General features: G+C 41.6%; 1 protein-coding gene across 4 annotated transcripts in view; it reads right to left on the bottom strand.

The window, feature by feature from the left end:
* Positions 1 to 18,419, bottom strand: part of CYFIP2 (cytoplasmic FMR1 interacting protein 2) — a 95,889-nt gene that overhangs the window by 58,209 nt on the left and 19,261 nt on the right. For 3 of the 4 annotated variants that reach the window (XM_084839252.1, XM_084839253.1, XM_084839254.1), the window contains exons 3-10: positions 16,668 to 16,757; positions 16,462 to 16,539; positions 13,664 to 13,765; positions 11,471 to 11,652; positions 11,072 to 11,168; positions 10,386 to 10,514; positions 9,456 to 9,560; positions 3,711 to 3,802 (exon numbers count right to left, since the gene is read on the bottom strand). In XM_084839252.1, coding sequence (XP_084695378.1) covers positions 3,711 to 3,802; positions 9,456 to 9,560; positions 10,386 to 10,514; positions 11,072 to 11,168; positions 11,471 to 11,652; positions 13,664 to 13,765; positions 16,462 to 16,539; positions 16,668 to 16,757 — 875 coding nt within the window. The remainder of the gene's footprint in view (positions 1 to 3,710; positions 3,803 to 9,455; positions 9,561 to 10,385; positions 10,515 to 11,071; positions 11,169 to 11,470; positions 11,653 to 13,663; positions 13,766 to 16,461; positions 16,540 to 16,667; positions 16,758 to 18,419) is intronic. The other variant, XM_084839255.1, reaches the window with a different exon arrangement.

Here is an 18,419-nt window from a genome sequence, read left to right as displayed (position 1 = left end):
TCAGTATCTGTCTATAAATAAGACTTAGAACCAATCATGGGTTGAGTTTCCACATGTACAGGCAAACTTGCTGGTCTGCTTTTATTTTCCACCCGCTCAGCACTTCCATTTCTGTTCTGCACGGACCTCTGGAGGCAGAGCAACTATGGTGTGTAAATTCAGAGACCACACATCACATCTAGCCCCATTGATGGTTTGTAAACCCACTTCAAACTGATTTTTTATTCTGGTTTGCTAGCTGACTGCAAACAATGGTTTGTCAAAAGCAACAGTTCAGCATCTTTAACATGGTTTCACGTGATGTCTGAACTTAGCCATTCATCTTCCCTTTCCTATGATTATGAACTATTCACAATAACTGGTGATATAAATGTTTTGGACAAAGCAAACTTCACTCAATGGCACCTGTATTAGCTATCTGTCATGCTACCTGCTTTATTATTCCAAATCTGCTGCTTGTTTTGTGTCATTAGCCATATGAAGACACAGGATTTTTTTTACCCCATTTTTGGAATCCTTGGTTACATTGTGGTAGATGCAGTTCTGTTAACTATGTTGACAGTAGATGATCATGTCCAATTGTATCTACAGATGTTCCACAATCCCAATACTTCACTCTTACCCTTTCAGTGTCCTGCTTCCCCCAAAGGAATCGGCAGGTTAACAGGGATGACCAGATACTTTGCTGCGCTAGCCCAGCCTGCCACATATAGTCTAATCCATAACACATAGTTAAAAGGCCACACAAGAAAAACATAGTTGATTGCATCTCAGCACAAGGGTGGGACAGGATAATAAAGGGGACAACATGAAAGCGCAGGAACATAGGAAAACTGTTGTGCAGCCAATTAATGTCCGAAATCTCTTTCCCAGGGAAGGAGAGAGTCGCAAGAGCCACTCCGCTTTTGTTGAAAACTGAATGAGAAAGGAATTGTTAGTAAGTGAGGATGATAGGAAGAAATATTTCACATTTTGAGTATTGGGAGGGAAGTGAAGCTATTACAAATGGGATTAAACACATACATTGGAAGACCTTCCTTGATTCCGTTGAATTAGTTCAGGCTAGGATCAACAGATTTTGGCAGTATATAGTAAAGGTTAGGATGATTAGTGAGAGACAAGCCACGCATTCATGCTGGTGAGGGAAACCATTAGTGAGATACTTTTAGACCCATCACAAAACTTAACATGTTAAATAAATATGCACTGTTTGCCAGTTCTTCACCAAGTTACCCTGAAACCTGAATTTCTGTAAGGGTTACTGCTTCCTAAATAAGTTATTACCCTGTGACCTTTGACTTCTTGAGGCCTTGTCTTGATCTAAATCTAAGCAGCAGCAAGAAACAAGTTCCACAGACTTGGCTTGCATTTATGGTCACTTCATAAAAGACACAGGACAACTCCATCAGCTTAGGGAGTGTAATGGAGACTGAAGGTGCTATCCAATACATACCAGTTAAGAGATTTGGACCAATATTCTAAGCAAGCTGGTGGTCTTGGCATCAGTGTTATTAGAGTCACACCAGAACAAGTCTTTGCAACACAATTAACAGCAGCCGTCACAGTTCACACATGTAAGTAGCCGTAAGGATAGATGCTTGGAACACTACTATGCGATGAGGCTGCCCATGCATCTTCCTACATGTGTGAACTGGGAGATCCTCAAACAAACCTTTAATTTAATGTTCAACAACATACCTATTTAAACTGATAGTCATTGAGGAATGGCTGACAATACTCTCCAAGGCAGCAGAGACATGTTGTATGTATACTATGGTGCTCAACGTTCATTTCCAAGTGTTCCCCCTCCCCCACATATGATTTTAATCCCTATAATCATTTCCCTTGAAAGAGATTCTACCTTGAACCAGTAGGTTTCACCCTACATTTTCTCTGATGTCCCACTTGAGAGCTCCCACACCCGTCTGAGAATTCGTATATTACAATATTGTCCCATAACTATCTTCCCCCCAGAAGCAGTTTGGACTGGACAGATAGAGAAAGTGCTGTGTCCATGCTCTGGAGGATTTTATATCCTATTGAAAAATGTGGATAAAAACTACCCAGAGCAGGAACACCTCATTCACATCCCCAGCATTAGCATTCACACCCACATTCATAGCCACCAAGCATAAAAGCATACAAGAACAGACAGTACACATGCAAGTACAGAAACAGAACAGAACATTCACAAATATATTCACAGCGTACATTATCACACATATACACTTACATCTGCAAATACCCAACCACTTACTCGCTCCCATCCTCATGAACAGCCATCAATTCTGGCATGTACACACATCCTCAGCGGCATTCAGATATTGGCTCACACATACTCACACATACATATACTTTCTCAGTACAAACCACTGATGTTCACTCACAGTCACCTCCTTGTATCCTCAAAGGCACACATTTTCACATTTACAATGTATGAGTAGTTTATTCCAGATAGAGAGGGAGTGGGCAAGTCTGTCTGACTGGTAAGCATCAGGAGGTAATTGAGAAGGTCTTTGCAGGAATAGATATGGGGTAATAGCTAGGGAGGATTGGATCCAGGCAAAAGGCAAGGGCAGGATCGCAGAATAGGATGCAGGTCCATGCAAGATGGGTTCAGCAGAATGGGTCCAGGCAGGAGGCAATGTGGGTTTGGAATTGAAGCAAACCGAGTGGCTTCTGTGAGACCAGCAGAAGGATTAAGTGAGGTCCTGAACAATGAAGGACTGATGTGGAATCAGACAGAAGCAGCAAGCAGAAGGTGGCAGACAGTAGGAAATAAGAAGTAGATAACTCAAGGGAAGAAGTCAAAAACAGGGTCTGCATGACCTGGGAGAACTCCCAGGGAATACACAGTGCAGCTCCAATGGGAGCCAGGGCTTCACCGAGCTTAAAACATGCTTGTCAGATGTGAGTGGATGGCTCTTAAAGGAGCAGAGCCTTGGTCTGGTCCTCCCACTGACACATCTTTAACTGGCCATTTCAGGCAGAGGCTTGCAGAGAAGTTACAAGTTTGGGATTGGATGGCAAGGAAGCAGGTCCATGTTCTGTGCCTAAGAGGCCCAAGTTGCCATTTCAAAGGCAGAGCAAGATGCCATGTTCTCTTTTGAGTTATTAACTCTTGAATTGCTCCTTGGGTGAGCTCAAAGAGCCTGGAGTTTCTAAGGCACTCATCCACCTTAAGGTCACAACATAACACATCTGGGCTGTCTGAGGACTGGATCAAAACAGGGAAAAACCCAGAAAGGATCACTAAGGCTGCAGAACAGGTGATTTCAAAGATGATAGCAATGGGCAGGTATGAAGACTCAAAAAGAGTTCTCTCTGCATGATTTAGCTTTCCACTTCATTTTGCCAGGATCATCAGGAGGCTGGGAGAACAATGAGAAATGAGAATAGCTGGGACTTCAACAGCCCATTTTTTTCAATAGGCTTAAGCACACCCAACTCTGCATAGGACTGGGCTGTTTGATCAGCGTCATTCAAGGTACAGTAAGGAAGCAATGAGAAATGATGAACCCACATGCATCCCACATTGGAACACTCACTCCTGTGGAGCCATGCCCAGTAATGTCATTGCACAGACACATACTCACAGGCACCCATGCACAGATCTCACACGCGAGAGTAGGAGAGTTGCAAATGTCTTGGCAACTTCCTTTCTTGACCAGGACACACCAAAGCCAAGAGACATTATGGCAGGCACTCACTTGGATTTGTTCTCCTCATAGTGAGCACTGGTCTTAATGTATCTGGCCAGCTCTATCTGCATATCGCCGAATAAAGGAACCACCTGCAGCTGCTGGAAGAAAAAACAAAAGATGGTTTAAATAAGGCAGAGAGGTTCCCTTTGGTCTGAGAGAGCAATACAGGAGATTGGGGCAGGAGGAGGAAGGGGTTATTTAACCATCAGATGGGGATAAAGTTCCAGAACAGTTGCCTCAACAACACTTGCAAAGAGCATGGTAAGCTTTTCGAAATCAGTTGGATAAATGTAAGGAGGGGCCTAAAGGCAAATTAGTAGGATGACTCAAACCAGGTTCACACAATTCTTGACCTGGTAAAGTCATCATGGTGTGACAAGGCTATAATTTTACACATTGATCATTTTTTCTGAAGATGCCCCTCTGTGGTGAGATGCTGGTTTATCCTACAGAGCATTCAAAAACTAAATAACCATGTACAGCACATGGTAAACTCTCTGAACTCACTCAGTGGGAAACACTGAGAAAGAAACATCCATCACATGATAGCTGATGACAAATAAGGCTTCATGGTAACTACCCATCGAAAATTAGTATGAGAAATGATAGTGCGTCACCCAGTATGTGTGTGCATGACCAGTGCTCGGTAATACAGCGCTAATCACTCACAAAGGACACTTAGTGGGGGAGCAACCACATTCCACGTAGACTAGTAAGATGAACATAGATGAAAGAGGGCTGTCACACCAAAACAGAATAGGTCTAAACTAGGGTGGCCAGATGCAAAAGAGGAAAAGGATCGTGCATCTTTAACAGTTGTGTAAAAGGAATTTCAGCTGGCATACTTGCATGACAAGCTACACCACGAAAATTCCCTCTTCTACACAACTAATAAAGGTGCACGAGCCCTCTCCTCTTTTGCATCCAGATACTCTAGTCTAAACTCTTGTAACAGAAGAGTTATCGGTTATCTCTTTAACCTTGAACTTCCTGTTATGTTACTGGTGGTGATAGCAGGAAGCACATGTCAACACTCTGTAAAATTTACTGTAGGCAGGAAGACAGTTCTTCACCAATACTTTGAGGTTTCTTCTCTCTTCTTCTGAGGCAATACAAAGCTTGATTCATGTTTTTCATTTAACCACCATGATAATCATTTCTGCCTTATAGGCTCAGATGGTTATCATGTGTCAGCTGTCAGACAGAGACCTTTGAAAATGAAAATTAGTGCCTGCCAAGGGGGAGGGAAATGCACACTTATTAAATTGGTTAGGAAATAAGCTCTACTTAAAGCAAATACATCAATCCACCAATAACCAGCCCATAGCTTCAGTGGACGGAAGGCAAGGCCCAAATCTTTACAGGTACATGAAATGAAAGTTAGCTCCCTTGACTTCTCAAGGTCCTTCACAGTGGACCATGTTGGTGGGATTAATACTAAACTGATACACAAAAGCTCTTATCACAAGCAGATTATGTTACTTCCTCCAATCAGTGAATGAAGAGTTACATTTTCACAACAGATGGAGTGCAACTAAAGGGATGCAATGAAGCTAAGATGTAGTTCTTAAGTTACAGTTCATAATGGAAAAGACCTTCCTTAATTAGCTAACAGCAGCAAGCCGGTACCACAACCTTGTGCATACATCTGGCAGTGCTGCAAACAGATCTGCTGTTAAAGGGACAGCTAAAGGGAAAGGGGGTCCACAGGTCTACAACCTCTGTTTGCTGCCTTGATCACAGGGATTGTGTGTTGCCATGGACCCATAGTGGTGTTCTGAAGCCTTCACCCGACGCAAATTCAGGATGATTGGGGCAGTGGGGTGGGGGTGAAAATGGGAGGAGGAGACCAGGTTATTTTAAGGATGTGGGAAAATCAGAAGTTTTTGGAGGTGGGGGGCTGATCAGTAAAATGGTGTCAGCAGAGGCTCTTTTTTTCCTTACCAGAAAATAAGTTTTCCTGCTGCTTCAAGTGGTGCACAGCAGCTGCAGCCAGCAGCCAGATGGGATTCCATGTTCCTCCACAACGCCTCAGTTGAAATGACACTACATAATGATGTAGCATCATTCCAGAGGCGTTGCTGGGGGGAAATGGTGTGCAAACTGTTCAGTGCAATAGGCGGACAGAATGGATAGCAGGCCTAGGCCCTGCAATCAATGGCAAATAGATATCAGCTTTTCTTCTTTTGGTGTCGATATAAGAAGAACATATGTAAGGGTGCCTAGCTCAGAGCCCAAAAGGCCTCTTATTTTTTAAGATGGATTAAAATTTCCAGCCGGCGTGGCTTCTACTGTCTTCGCAGCACTGTAAATGGGAAAAACCATACCTGGCAAATCTTCTAAGCAACATTATGTTTAGGGACCCATTCAAAGTTTGGACATAATGCTGTTTAAAAGTACACCAAAAGCACTGAAGACTGAGCCTGAGTATTATCTGGAAATACGGCAAAACTTGCTTATTTGGGCTGGCTTTTAATAGGGTTAAGCAAGAGTGTAGAAATGATAATAAGTTGTTTTACACTATCATTTTTAATTGCCTTTTCACCATGTTCGAAAAACTGTTGGACCCTGGTCTGAGACTTGGGGATGGAGCTGGATAGATTGAAAAAATAGGGCCATAAGAGGATGTAACATAAAGAAAGTCAACAACAAAGGTACCTGATAGAAAATCAGCTCTCACAGTGAATTCCATAAGGAGTTTCTTCTTTGTTGTATTTGCTCCTAATCACAGCTTTGTTTTATCATTGTGAAATGATCTAGATTACAGTCTTCCACCTGGTTGATCGTGCCATATTGAAATAAATGGGACTTACCAAAGCATAAATCATGGCAGCCCTATACCCCTTGTATATAACTTCGCCAATGGTGGAGAAGAAATGGAACCAACAGACCAGGAGGGGCGGGGGGGAAATGGCAGCACAATGCTTGTGTAGCATATAGTAGTTCTAGCACTGAATAAGTATTTTTACAAATACATTCATGATCTGAACTTCAGGAGAAATCAGAGAGTTAACACAGAATTAACTCATTTGACTCTTATTAAAAGGTCATTTGAACATTTTGTGGAGAAAGTATCCAAAGCTCAGATTTGTCGTAGATTTTAATTGGCAGACAAAACAAGTTTTAACTATTTGGAATCACTGTACTTCATTACAGCAGCTTAACGTAAAATGGAAAGACCATTCACACTGCAGAGATAATTATACTAGGTGGGAAATACCTACATTCCTTCATGTATTTTGAAAAAGTCAAGTTCCCATTTGTGTCTCTGTGGTAAGTAGCCACGTTTCTGCCACACTGCTATGAGGTATGGCAGAAACATGTATCTGGAAACACATGGTAAGCATAAATCGTCACTGGCTGAGGTTCTCGGACTCATTTTTGCCAAATGTTTTCAGACATGTGACTCCCTTGCACACATTACAATGTTCACTACAGAGAAAACAGCCATGAGAACCCATATATTGCCTGTAATGTGTGAACTGGCCTTCAGGAGTTCCTAAAACTGGGTTACAAAGACGATTGCAAATAATCACTGAGCCCACTCAGGGGGCTTGAATAACATAGATGGCCTGAAATGGTGAACCTATTTAATGCATGCTGCCTTCCTCATTCACTTTGCCAGTTCATCTCTCTCAGTTCTGTGCACACTGGCTGAGCAGGTGGAACTTTGCCAAATGTCCATCCTGATAAGAAGTATTTGACAAGTAAGGTAATGCTGAAGTATTTTGAGTGGAGGTTCAAAACTCTGGTTGAACTTGATGCTTCAGTTATTGAAGAAAGCTGGGTTATCTGAAGAACTGTGGGGCTTGGGGACTCCTCTCTATAGTGTGCCTGCCTTCTGTTTGTGACACAGCACTGGGATCTAGATTCCAGTGATTAATCAGGATAACTGGGACTTGATGGGCACATTGTCTTGCCTGCTGGTCTAACTTCTATTATTTATTTATTTATTACATTTCTATACTGCCCCCTAGCAGAAGCTCTCTGGGCAGTTTACAGAAGTTGAAACATGCAAAGTTTATAAGCCATTTACATAAAATCACACAGACAATACACACAGACAACATATAACTAAAAACAATTTTGAACAGTCAGTCATAACTGAAGGCACATCCAGAACCACTTAAAATTCATCATGTGCTGCCAAATGCCTGGGAAAAGAGATAGGTATTAACCTGGCGCTGAAAAGATAACAATGTTGACGCCAGGCAGACCTCATCAGGAAGCTCGTTCCACAGATGTGGGGCCACCACTGAGAAGGCCCTCTCCCTCGTTGCTGCCTTCCAAACTTCCCTCGGAGGCACCCAGAGGAGGACCTTAGATGCTGAACACAGAGTACAGGTAGGTTCATTTCAGAAGAGGCATGCCATCAGGTATTGCGGTCTCAAGCCATGTAGGTCTTTATAGGTTAAAACCAGCACCTTGAATTGAGCTTGGAAGCATATAGGCAGCCAGTGCAAGCGGGCCAGAGTCGGTCTTATATGTGCGGATCTTCTAGTCCCAGTTATCAATCTGGCCACCACATTTTGCATGAGCTGCAGCTTCTGAACCATCTTCAAAGGCAGCCCCATGTAGAGCGTATTGCAGTAATCTAACTTGTAGGTTACCAGAGCATAGACAACTGAAGCCAGGTTATCCTTGTCCAGATAGGGGTGTAGCTGGGCCACCAACCAAAGCTGAGAGAAGGCACTTCCTGTCACTGAGGCCATCTGAGCCTCAAGTGACCGTGATGGCTCCACAAGGACCCCCAGGCTGGAGTGAGCAGCATAGAGTTAAAAACAGTCTTGAATAAGCACAGTGATGAAATCTCAATATTCTACTGCACTGCTGAAAATTAAGCCTCTTGAATAAGTATTTATTCAAGAGGCTTAATTTTCAAAAGTCCAGTAGAACATTGTGGTTATTTTTTTTTCCTTCAGTCTTTCCCTGCCCCCTGCTGCCTAGTCATGTAGCTATATAATTCCAAAGTGCTTAAATCCATCACTGAAATACAACAGGAAGATGTCTTATGCCAAGTTAGATGGCTGGTCCTTTTACTGCTCAGCAAAGTTAGACCAGCAGGCAAGGGAATGTATCCATCAAGCCCCAGCTCACTATTGTCTGCACTGACTGACAGTAGCTCCCCAGGGTTTTAACCTGGAATCTTTCTCATCCCTACTTGGAGATACGAAGGACTGAACCTGGGACCTTCTGCACGCAAGACATGTGCTCCACCACCGAGCTCTGGTCCTTTGCAATGAAAGCACTGTTGACGATGCAGAACGGGTTGAGGAATGGGCTTTCAGCGTGCCAACTCACAGCTTGCACACCACATGGCTGCAACACATAGGGTCTACCAGACTGTAATTGTAGCCTACCTGTAGCATAATAAGGGGTCAGGTGAAGCCATATTCTACATTGTAGCCAAGCTGTAAAAATGGAACAGGATCATAAGCACTGAGTCTGCAAAAGCAGGTATTACGGACAGAAATGTCACAGTGATGGAAATGGGAAGGGAGGTCCCATTCCGAGGCAGGATGAGGCTGCAAATTTAACAAGTGATGAGAAGTATCACAGACATGGTATCTGGTGAAAGACACCGCCATCAAGGTTACCGGAGTGTCAGACTCTAAAAATTTCCACAACACATTTGATGCCAGCATGCCAATCCTTCAAGTATTATGTTTCATCCATAACCAGTTACCTGAACAGAGTGACCTTAGTTTCCTTTGGAAATAATCCCAAGCCAAAGCAATGCCAGAAACTGACCTTGAAGAATTTATCAATTTTACTGAGGTTGATTCTCTTCTTGGCATCTAGTTTGTAAATGTTACTGACATTTCCGTCCATCAGATAGAGACCAAAACCCATCACCTAGAAGAAAAATGAGATAATCACAGAGGTTATGGTTCAGAGGGGTGAAGAAAGTGTAATATATGAACAGTGTTATTTCTAGGAAAATTAGAAGAAGAAATTAATCTAACATCACAGCTAGGCTTGTCAATTTATGGCTTGTCATTTCAAATTTTACTTCTGAAATCCACCAATAGCCACAGGAAGCTACCTTACCAGGTCAGACTATTTGTACATTTAATCTAATGTTGTCTGCTCTGATTGGCAGCAGTCTCCATGGTCTCCAGCAGAAAGAGATACTGCTACCATCAATCCTTTTTTAACTGCAGATGCCAGATACTGGACCTGAGGCTTTCTGCATGCAAAGCATGTGCCCTACCACTGAGCTATGACCTCTCCCCTAGTCAGGTCTCTGGGAAGAAGACGGTTTCCACATATCAGCAAGTAAGTGATGAGGAATTGCAGAAAAATGCTGCAGCTTTTCCCCTACCTAACATGTTAAAGACCATGACAGCATTGGTCCTTAGGTAATCACATGAATGAAAGGCTAATACTTCTACCATTTTTCCTATAGTTAAATACAAGATATGGAAATAAGGGATATCAAGTTGTCTTTGCAGAAGACTTGGTACCCCTTACATTTGAGTGCCTTTCTTGGAAATAAGAGGCTGTTCCTTCACAGAAAGTAAAAATTAAATCTGATACAACATGGAGGAAAGATAAAAAGCGAAAGAAAATTGAACTGAGGAGCCACAAAGGCATTTACTTTGAAGGAAGGGATCACAGTGTGAGAGGGAAAATCCAACAGACAGATAACTGATCCTTGCAGACAGTTGGGGGCATTACCTTTAAGAGCATGTGCTTCTCGCTGGGTGTCAAGTACATCTTATTTTCATAGTAATCCACACAGATGTTGACAATATCAGCCAACAGCTCCTCATAACCAGGGATGACTTCCAGCTGCTGATGCAGGCACTTAAAAACAATAACCCACAAGACCCTCAAAGAATTTAAGTAAGAACAAAAAAAAAGTTTTGAAAGGCTGTATTACATGTATTGCCAAGGACCTTTCCAGATAATCAGCACATGAGATAATTCTCATCCACTGCATAGAATAAAACATTTCACCTCAGTGATGCAGTCCTTTTGCAAAGATACTGCATTTCCCCCTTCAAACCACAGTATCTGAATGCTGGGGAAATGCAGTTCTTAACCCAGCATGTCCACTGCTATTGCGAGGGCTGTATGGAACATGGTTGTACAAGTGCCATAGGCACTTACTTCATAATGCCCACAGTTATTCATAAACAGTCAAATTGACAACAATCCTCAAAAAGACAGCTTGCATTTCAGTAGGACAAAAGACCCCAAACACAGATCAACAAAGCCCTATTCTGCTAAATACTCTAATGGGGTACAAAAGGGTAGTCTATGTCCTAAAAACAGAGATTAAAAGTTATACCACAAAGCAAAGCATTGTAACTTTAACTGAGCTCAAGATGGGACAAACAGTGAAGAGAAAAATACCTTACCTGTGTGATCCTGTTATGGTTTGCTAGGAACATGGAGAGGTTCTGTGATTCCTGGATAGACTGGGGATCAGCCATTTTCCTCAAAAACTGGGCTGCTCTGAAAATCAACAGAAGTCCTATCTTGTCAATGGCATTTCTGTATACTCTGCTAGCTTGTGCCTATGTAACAGTGACCTATAAAAGGAGTCTATCCCACAACGTTAACACAAGAATGCCATTTTATTATCTCTGCTTCACTGTAAACGTACTGTTAGAGAACAAGGATTCAAAAAGCTTTGTTCCACTGCTAAATATGGTCATGGACTCCAGGAAGAACATAGGCCATAATTCCAAGGATCCCAAAAATGTCCACTCTCTTAATGGCAGAAGTAGAGATACACTGACATTTACCAATCTCACCTTTTGTAGGCAGAGTGGTCGTTTTTGACACTGCACTTCATGTTCTTCAGTTCATCTAGGACAGCAAACATGTTGATAAACTTTCCCAATGTCAGTAGATACGCTTCAGAAACAAAGTCTTTCCTTCTCTCTGCATGGCACAAACGCTTCACCTCACTACAGAATCGTTCAATGGCCTTTCTCTGAAAGACAGCAAGAGACTGTTAATTCAAAGGTTGGATAAAAGGTTGGGTAAAAGGGGAAAGCATTTAGCAAGTTGTACCTGGAATATTTTTTTAATTTATTTTAATTTATTACATTTCTAGACCGCCCAATAGCCAAAGCTCTCTGGGTGGTTTACAAAGAATAGTTAGGTTCTGATTCGAATCTTGGGATCCTATCAACTTTTCTATCCCTTTCTCCACCCTGTATATTGCCATGCTTTAAAAGGGGGTTAGACAAATTGCTGGAGGAGAAGGCTATGGCTACTAGTCTTGATGGCTATGTGCTACCTCCAGTACCAGAGGCAGTGAGCCTATGTGCACCAGTTGCTGGGGAACATGGGCGGGAGGGTGCTGTTGCGCTCGTGTCCTGCTTGTGGGTTCCTGGTCACAGCTGGTTGGCCACTGTGTGAACAGAATGCTGGACTAGACAGACCCTTAGTTTGATCCAGCATGGCTCTTCTTATGTTCTTATGGTTCCACCTATCACAGTAGTCAAGAGATGCTGAAATGAATACTGCAAAACATGATATTTTAAGGTTTCTCCCTTTGGGAAATTCAAATAGTTAAAATTTCTCAATAGGGCCTACTTACTCAGCAGGCACCACTGTGGTTTCACCCACTGAAAGCTGTGTTTCAAGAAGAGCTGAAAGGAAAGTGTGTGTGTGTGTGTTGCAAGTGACAATGGAATGGCAAGATGGTCTTTTAAATCAGTGTTCTCTCTTGGTTGTTCCTTACAAAACAATTCAGGTAGAAATTATAGATCTCAAAAAAACAAACAGAAAAGCTGACAGATAGTCCCAAACTAGAAAAGAAAACAAATAACCCCATATCTTACTGGTCAGGGTTGCATGGGACATACGTGAAGAACAAAATGGCTGCCAAATATAACCACAACAGTACTACTCTATTTGGTAACCCTTGTTTATGTACATAGTGTGGCAGACCACACTATGATTGCTGTTAAATTTAAAGTCTTTCTGCTGTTACATTTAGCTTAGTCACATTCAGTCATACTTTCTTCTGCCTCAAAATGCTCTCATCATCTAGGGTCATGTCTTCTGACTTGGAATATGTTTTGTGCTGCAGCTAAGCACCTTGGAAAACACATAGGACACCACAGATCAGATTAGGGGTAGAAAAGTTTGCCCACATCAGTAGTTTGTTAGCCCAATGGTGGGAGGGGTCAGCCAATTTTGATAATATGATGTGTACAGGTTGATACCAAAGATGAGGTAGGTCAACTAAGAACTCCAAACGGGACAACTGTGTGGATGATATGCAATGGTGTAATGGAGAGGGAACATGGGAGAGTGCAGCTCCAGAACCTTTTCCAGAGCTGGAGCAGATCATTTGCCAAAGTGCCAGGGGAACTGATGGACTCTCACTGCTCTGGCAAGCGAATGAGGTGATAGCGAGCCATTCAAGTTTTACTATTGTTTGTAATAGATTAGTATATAGGGAGTCCAGGAATAAGGAACATAACTGAGGCTTAATACTTCTTTCCTTTGATGTGATGGGGTACCTATTTCACTCTAGCAGTTTAAATAGTAATACTTATTTGCAAGAATATTTGTGTTTCTAATTAAAAGCTAAAGATTACATTTCAGCTAGCTGAAGGTCTTTGGTTAAAGCTCCATTTGTACAAGTTGAACCTATGCAGTCAGAAGTAAGCACCACTGAGTTCAGTGGGGCATACTCTCAGGTAACTATGCATAGGACTGCAGTCATACTGATCCTAATGAATTGGATATTGTGCTATGTACTGCTGCTGTGTGTGTGTGTGTATACTATAATGATGAGCTTCTGCATGAGAAGAATGATGCTAAGTATTTGGCAAAGCCACCAAAACTGAGGTAGGCATATTACAAAAAGAATGAGATAAGTGAACTAAGGTACATCCCTAGAGGCATTTTCAACGTTACTCTATACCATTCTGGGTTGGAAACAATGATGACTGAAACAGGGAATTTGGAACCTCCCTAATACCTACCTGAAAATACATGAACTTCATAAGCTTCGTGACCTCTGGCTCCAAGACTTCCACTGTCTTTTCATAAATCTCAACCCGATTTGGCTGTTCATTACACTTTACCTGAAGGCCAACAGCAACCCATTTTCATTAGAAGTTCTAACAGACAAACATTAATCTTTTTTTAAAAAAACAACAACATGACAGAGAAAATAAATGCTAAAGAGGGTCACAGAGCCAGATGATTTCTAGAGGGAGAAGCCATGTTGCAGCAAAAACAAAGATTCCTGTGGTATTTTATTACAGCATAAGCTTCCATGGCCTGCAGCCCACTACATGCATCTGAACGTTCATTCCTTAATTGTTTTTGTTTTGTAGGTTTCTAGAGCTTCCATTTCCTAGCCAAATCAAAGCACATTTATCTTTCAAATCATCTGAAATAAAAACATTGTTTCCTAATTACTTTCCTTCAAAGTAAGAAAAAAAAACATGCCATTTAATAAAAACAAATTTCTAGAAAATGTTATACCTTCTATTCTTTTGCATATATTACATGAATAGATTAATAGATGGATTTTCTGGTGCATTATGTGGAGTCCACTACATGCACATGTGGTAGAACTGCCTATACCCATACGAACCTGCCCAGGCCTGTAGATTGTGCTCAAAGGCCCTACGTTTTGGCCCACCACTAAGGTCAATCTGATTGGCAGGCCAGGGGCATGGAAAGGCTAGGGACACAACCTTTTCAATGGTGGCTCAACACTTGTGGATTTCCTCCTCTGAGGACTCTGCTTTAAGTAACCCCTTTAAGCAACCCCTAAAGACTGTTTTATTTGACCAAGCTTTTCTTGATCTCATTGCTAGTCTCTTCTATATGATTTTTATCTCCTGTTGTTGTTTTAATTATGTTTGATCAACTGTTTTGTTTTTAACATTTTATTATTTTAAAAGTTGACAGTTTCATTGCCAAAAAAGGTGGGATAGAAATATAGTAAAAATATTAAATAAATACAGATAAAGCTTCAATGTGGATAACAGAAGGGTAGCATATACATGCCAGCTCGTCAGATCTACAGAATTGCACGTCAGAATCTCAAGAACTCATGCACAAGAAAAAGTTCATCTCTTAAGAGTCATTCCTTTCACCAGTATATTCCAGTGATCTTTTAACTTGGTCTCCATTAAAATTTGCCTGCAGCATGCTTCAGTGATCAAAGGAAGAAACTAGAGCACAAGATCAAAAATTCATGGGAAGCAAGCAAATATTCAGTTGGGAGTTATAAAGGTTAAGGCAGCATGGGCACATGAGACGGGAATGCATTTTTATCCATTCAAAAGACACCAATACCAGAACAGTTTGCTGGATTATAATGCTTCCAGGGCTGAACAAACAACAATCTGATATCATACTGACTTCACTCTGGAAATAATTTTTAGCAATGATCCAAAACTGACACATGGTAACAATTCTGAACCTGCTACTAAATGAAGCAAACCCTGTACTGAAAGTTGTTGAAGTTCTTCAGATATTTATTTGTAATTAACAGGACTATCAAAATAACAAACGTCAGGGAAGAAAAGTCGTTTCAGTGAAAAACAGAAAATATATAGAAATTGCTAATAAGACTACAGCAGAATCAATCCTGTCAAATCAGCAAAAAAACAGAGGTGAAAGTGAGTACGGGGGACATCTGTATAAAGCTGCTGTAATAGTGATTAAGAGCATGAGATGAAAGCCAGAATGTTGCTGATTCAAATTTCACTTCAGCCATAGCCCATTAGGTTGCCTTAGGTAAACCACAATTTCTACGTTTCAGTCCCCACAGACAGAGTATGGGTATAACAATACCAGCTTACTTTACAAGGTTGCTATAAGGATTAGTAAGAGCTTTGAACACTTAGGGAAAGTGATTTATAAGTACTATATTATTCCAGTAACGGAGATTCCACAGCCTCTCCAGGCAACTTGTTTTACTGCTAGACTTACACAAACAGCATAATTCTATGCATCTCTACTCACAAGTAAGTCCTACTGAGGTCAATGAGATTTACTTCCAAGTATGTATGAATAGGATTGGAACCTTAGGAAGATTTTGACTTCCTGCAACATGTATCAATGCTGCTGCAGCTTTAGCTTTAGCTGCAATTGCTTTATTAGCAATTACTTATTGTCATTTCTCAGATATCCTGCATTTGTTGTTTATACACACACACACACACACACATTTATTTATACATGTAAAAGTAATTTACACGGCAGGTCTTTTGTTATCCTTGCTGCTCCTCGTTTGTCAATAATTTCTCCCTTCTGAAATTCTGGTGGTCAAAAGTTAATCACACCAGCCTAGAAGCATCCTGAACAGTGCTGAGTGTAATATTATTCCCTAGGTCCTTCATGCTACTTGGAGCTTCTGCTGATACAAAGAAAACTGTAATCGCTCAGACTGCAACAGTGTCTTATTGCCGATTTGTGTTTAATATGGGCAACATAACTGTAACCACAGTAGGCACAATGAGAGAATCTTGGGGCCCCAGGAAATAAAAGCTTGCAAACTCCTCACCCAATAACAGAGCCCCATCCCACCAGCCAAAACACACACACATATCCAGAGATTTGGGGGCCCTTCCAGCACCTACTCCATGAAGGCTCTGCAAGTCAGTGGAGGGGAAGCCTCTAGCAACTTAAGCAAACATCCCAGGACCCAATCAGAACCTTCACTCCAAGAACTAGCCTGAGTTCTCTGCCAGCATCCTAGATATTCCCATCCCTTGTTCCTACCATATTGTGATTTCTAGTGTCCAGCTGTACATCTTACCTGGGGAATGGCCCTGGAACAGCTCCTCCAGGTGTAAAGCATCACTGCATATTCATGCCCTTCCTCCAGCATTTCATTCTGAAACACAGACACACCTTGTGGTAGAACGGCAGTGCTGGTCATCACAGAAAACCAATTATAGTTCAGCAAGTTGTACAGTAGGTCCCCTTTAGTTAAGTTGGTTGTGTATCATCTGTAACACTTACCATGCTTGAGTGCACCGTAGCTTGTTCGATATATCTGGCAATGCCAGTTACAAAAGCATTTCTGTCTTCAAAATTGGTGTCAAAGTTGGCCTGAGAACATATCAAGAGACAAAGGTTAACATAATTTACAGTTAGGATTAGAGTGAGTTCACACACTGTTATATACATGGTAGCTCCACTGATCATTTGATACATTGGGCACATGCATTCACAACATCTGGCCTTATCTTTGTACTTTTTGTTCTCCCCCCACCCCCGCCCCGCATTTTGCAGCATCTAGCCCAGGGGCAAGCAACCGATGCCCTCCAGGTGTTTTGGACTACAACTGCATAATCCAGTAACATTGGCCATGCTGCTTGGGCTGATGGGGGTTTTAGTCCAAAACAACTGGAGGGCACCAGGCTGCCTACCCTTAATCTAGCCTTATGAAGAGTTCTGGAGTACTCAAAACCTTGCATACTCTTTTGTGGCATTTTAGTTGGTCCTAATAAAGGTATTGCCCAATTGTGGATTCAATATGTAGTCACCACAAGATCACTGCCTTTTATCACCTTATGTCAAGAGGGGGAGCCATGCTGGGAAGTTTTAAGAAACCATGTGATGTCACAAACTGATGCAAACAGTTAAGACATGTGAATTTATGATTATTAGATCATTAGTGTGCTTAGAATGCAAATCTATAACCAACATATATTTCAACAACAATATAGGATGAACAGGACCCACTTTGAAGGATGGGCAATGAATCTAAGGATGGACATTGTAATATAGGAAAAGGTTCCACTGCTTTCTTTCTGTTTGGCATCAAAACTTCCCCACAGGATGTCAGGGAGAAAAAAAACATATAAGAGAGAAATACAAAAAACTTTATTAAGGACTGGAATATTATCTGTTGCAAACCCTCTTCCACCCCAAATGGGGTGGTAGTGATTTAGGTAGATACCTTCCACTACCTAAACAGTCAAAAAAGGAAGAACATATGGCACAGGACTGACTCTCCCTCATCTTTCCTTCTGAACACCTCAGCTTCCTGCTCTGTTATCTGGTCCCAGGCATGGTCTGAAGGCACATGAGTCAGCTACCTTGCTGAAGCTAAGCAGGTCTGGGTCTGGTCAGTGCTTGGAAGGGAGACCACCTGGGAACCTTGAGTTCCACGATGGAAGAAAGGTGGGATATAAATGAAATAAATAATAAAAATCAATATTAAGGCCAAAGAGGAAACAAAATCTCCTATTTTTATGCATGTTCTTGGGTAAGGCAAAACTATGTCATACAGGAGGGAAAGGATTTGTTATTAAAAGCAGGTGGCATAATGTCAACCACTGTAGCACTGACCACTTTTAGAAGAAGACCACATTCTTTGTGTTGATAGCATCACATGCACTGGATGGAACTTGATAACAGAAGAGAGGAGGATTATGCCGCTTGACAAGTTTACAAAAGATTTTACCACTGCCTTTCCCCCCTGAATTTAGAGATGCTACTTCCATAAAGACTCAATGATTTCTTTATGTTGTAAAAATACATAAATTCACTACACATAAAGGAGAACGGATAAGCTTGGCTATAATAAACCATGGACTCCCCGGCCTTCATTCTCCAGTGCTCCACAAGGAGATCAGAGGCATATACTTCCTTTTTAGAATAACCACAGTTTAGCTTGCTATGGGAATCCTCAACTCTGGTTAATCTTACCTCTGGTTTGTTGAAACAAGCCAGGTTCACAAACAATGGTTTGAAGTTAGTATGTTT

Source organism: Heloderma suspectum, chromosome 2 (genome assembly GCF_057233095.1).
Source record: "Heloderma suspectum isolate Gila_16-S chromosome 2, 16-S_ref, whole genome shotgun sequence".
In the NCBI taxonomy this organism is placed as follows: domain Eukaryota; kingdom Metazoa; phylum Chordata; class Lepidosauria; order Squamata; family Helodermatidae; genus Heloderma; species Heloderma suspectum.
Note: the sequence above shows the minus strand (reverse complement) of the source record. Positions and strands in the feature narration are given on the sequence as shown.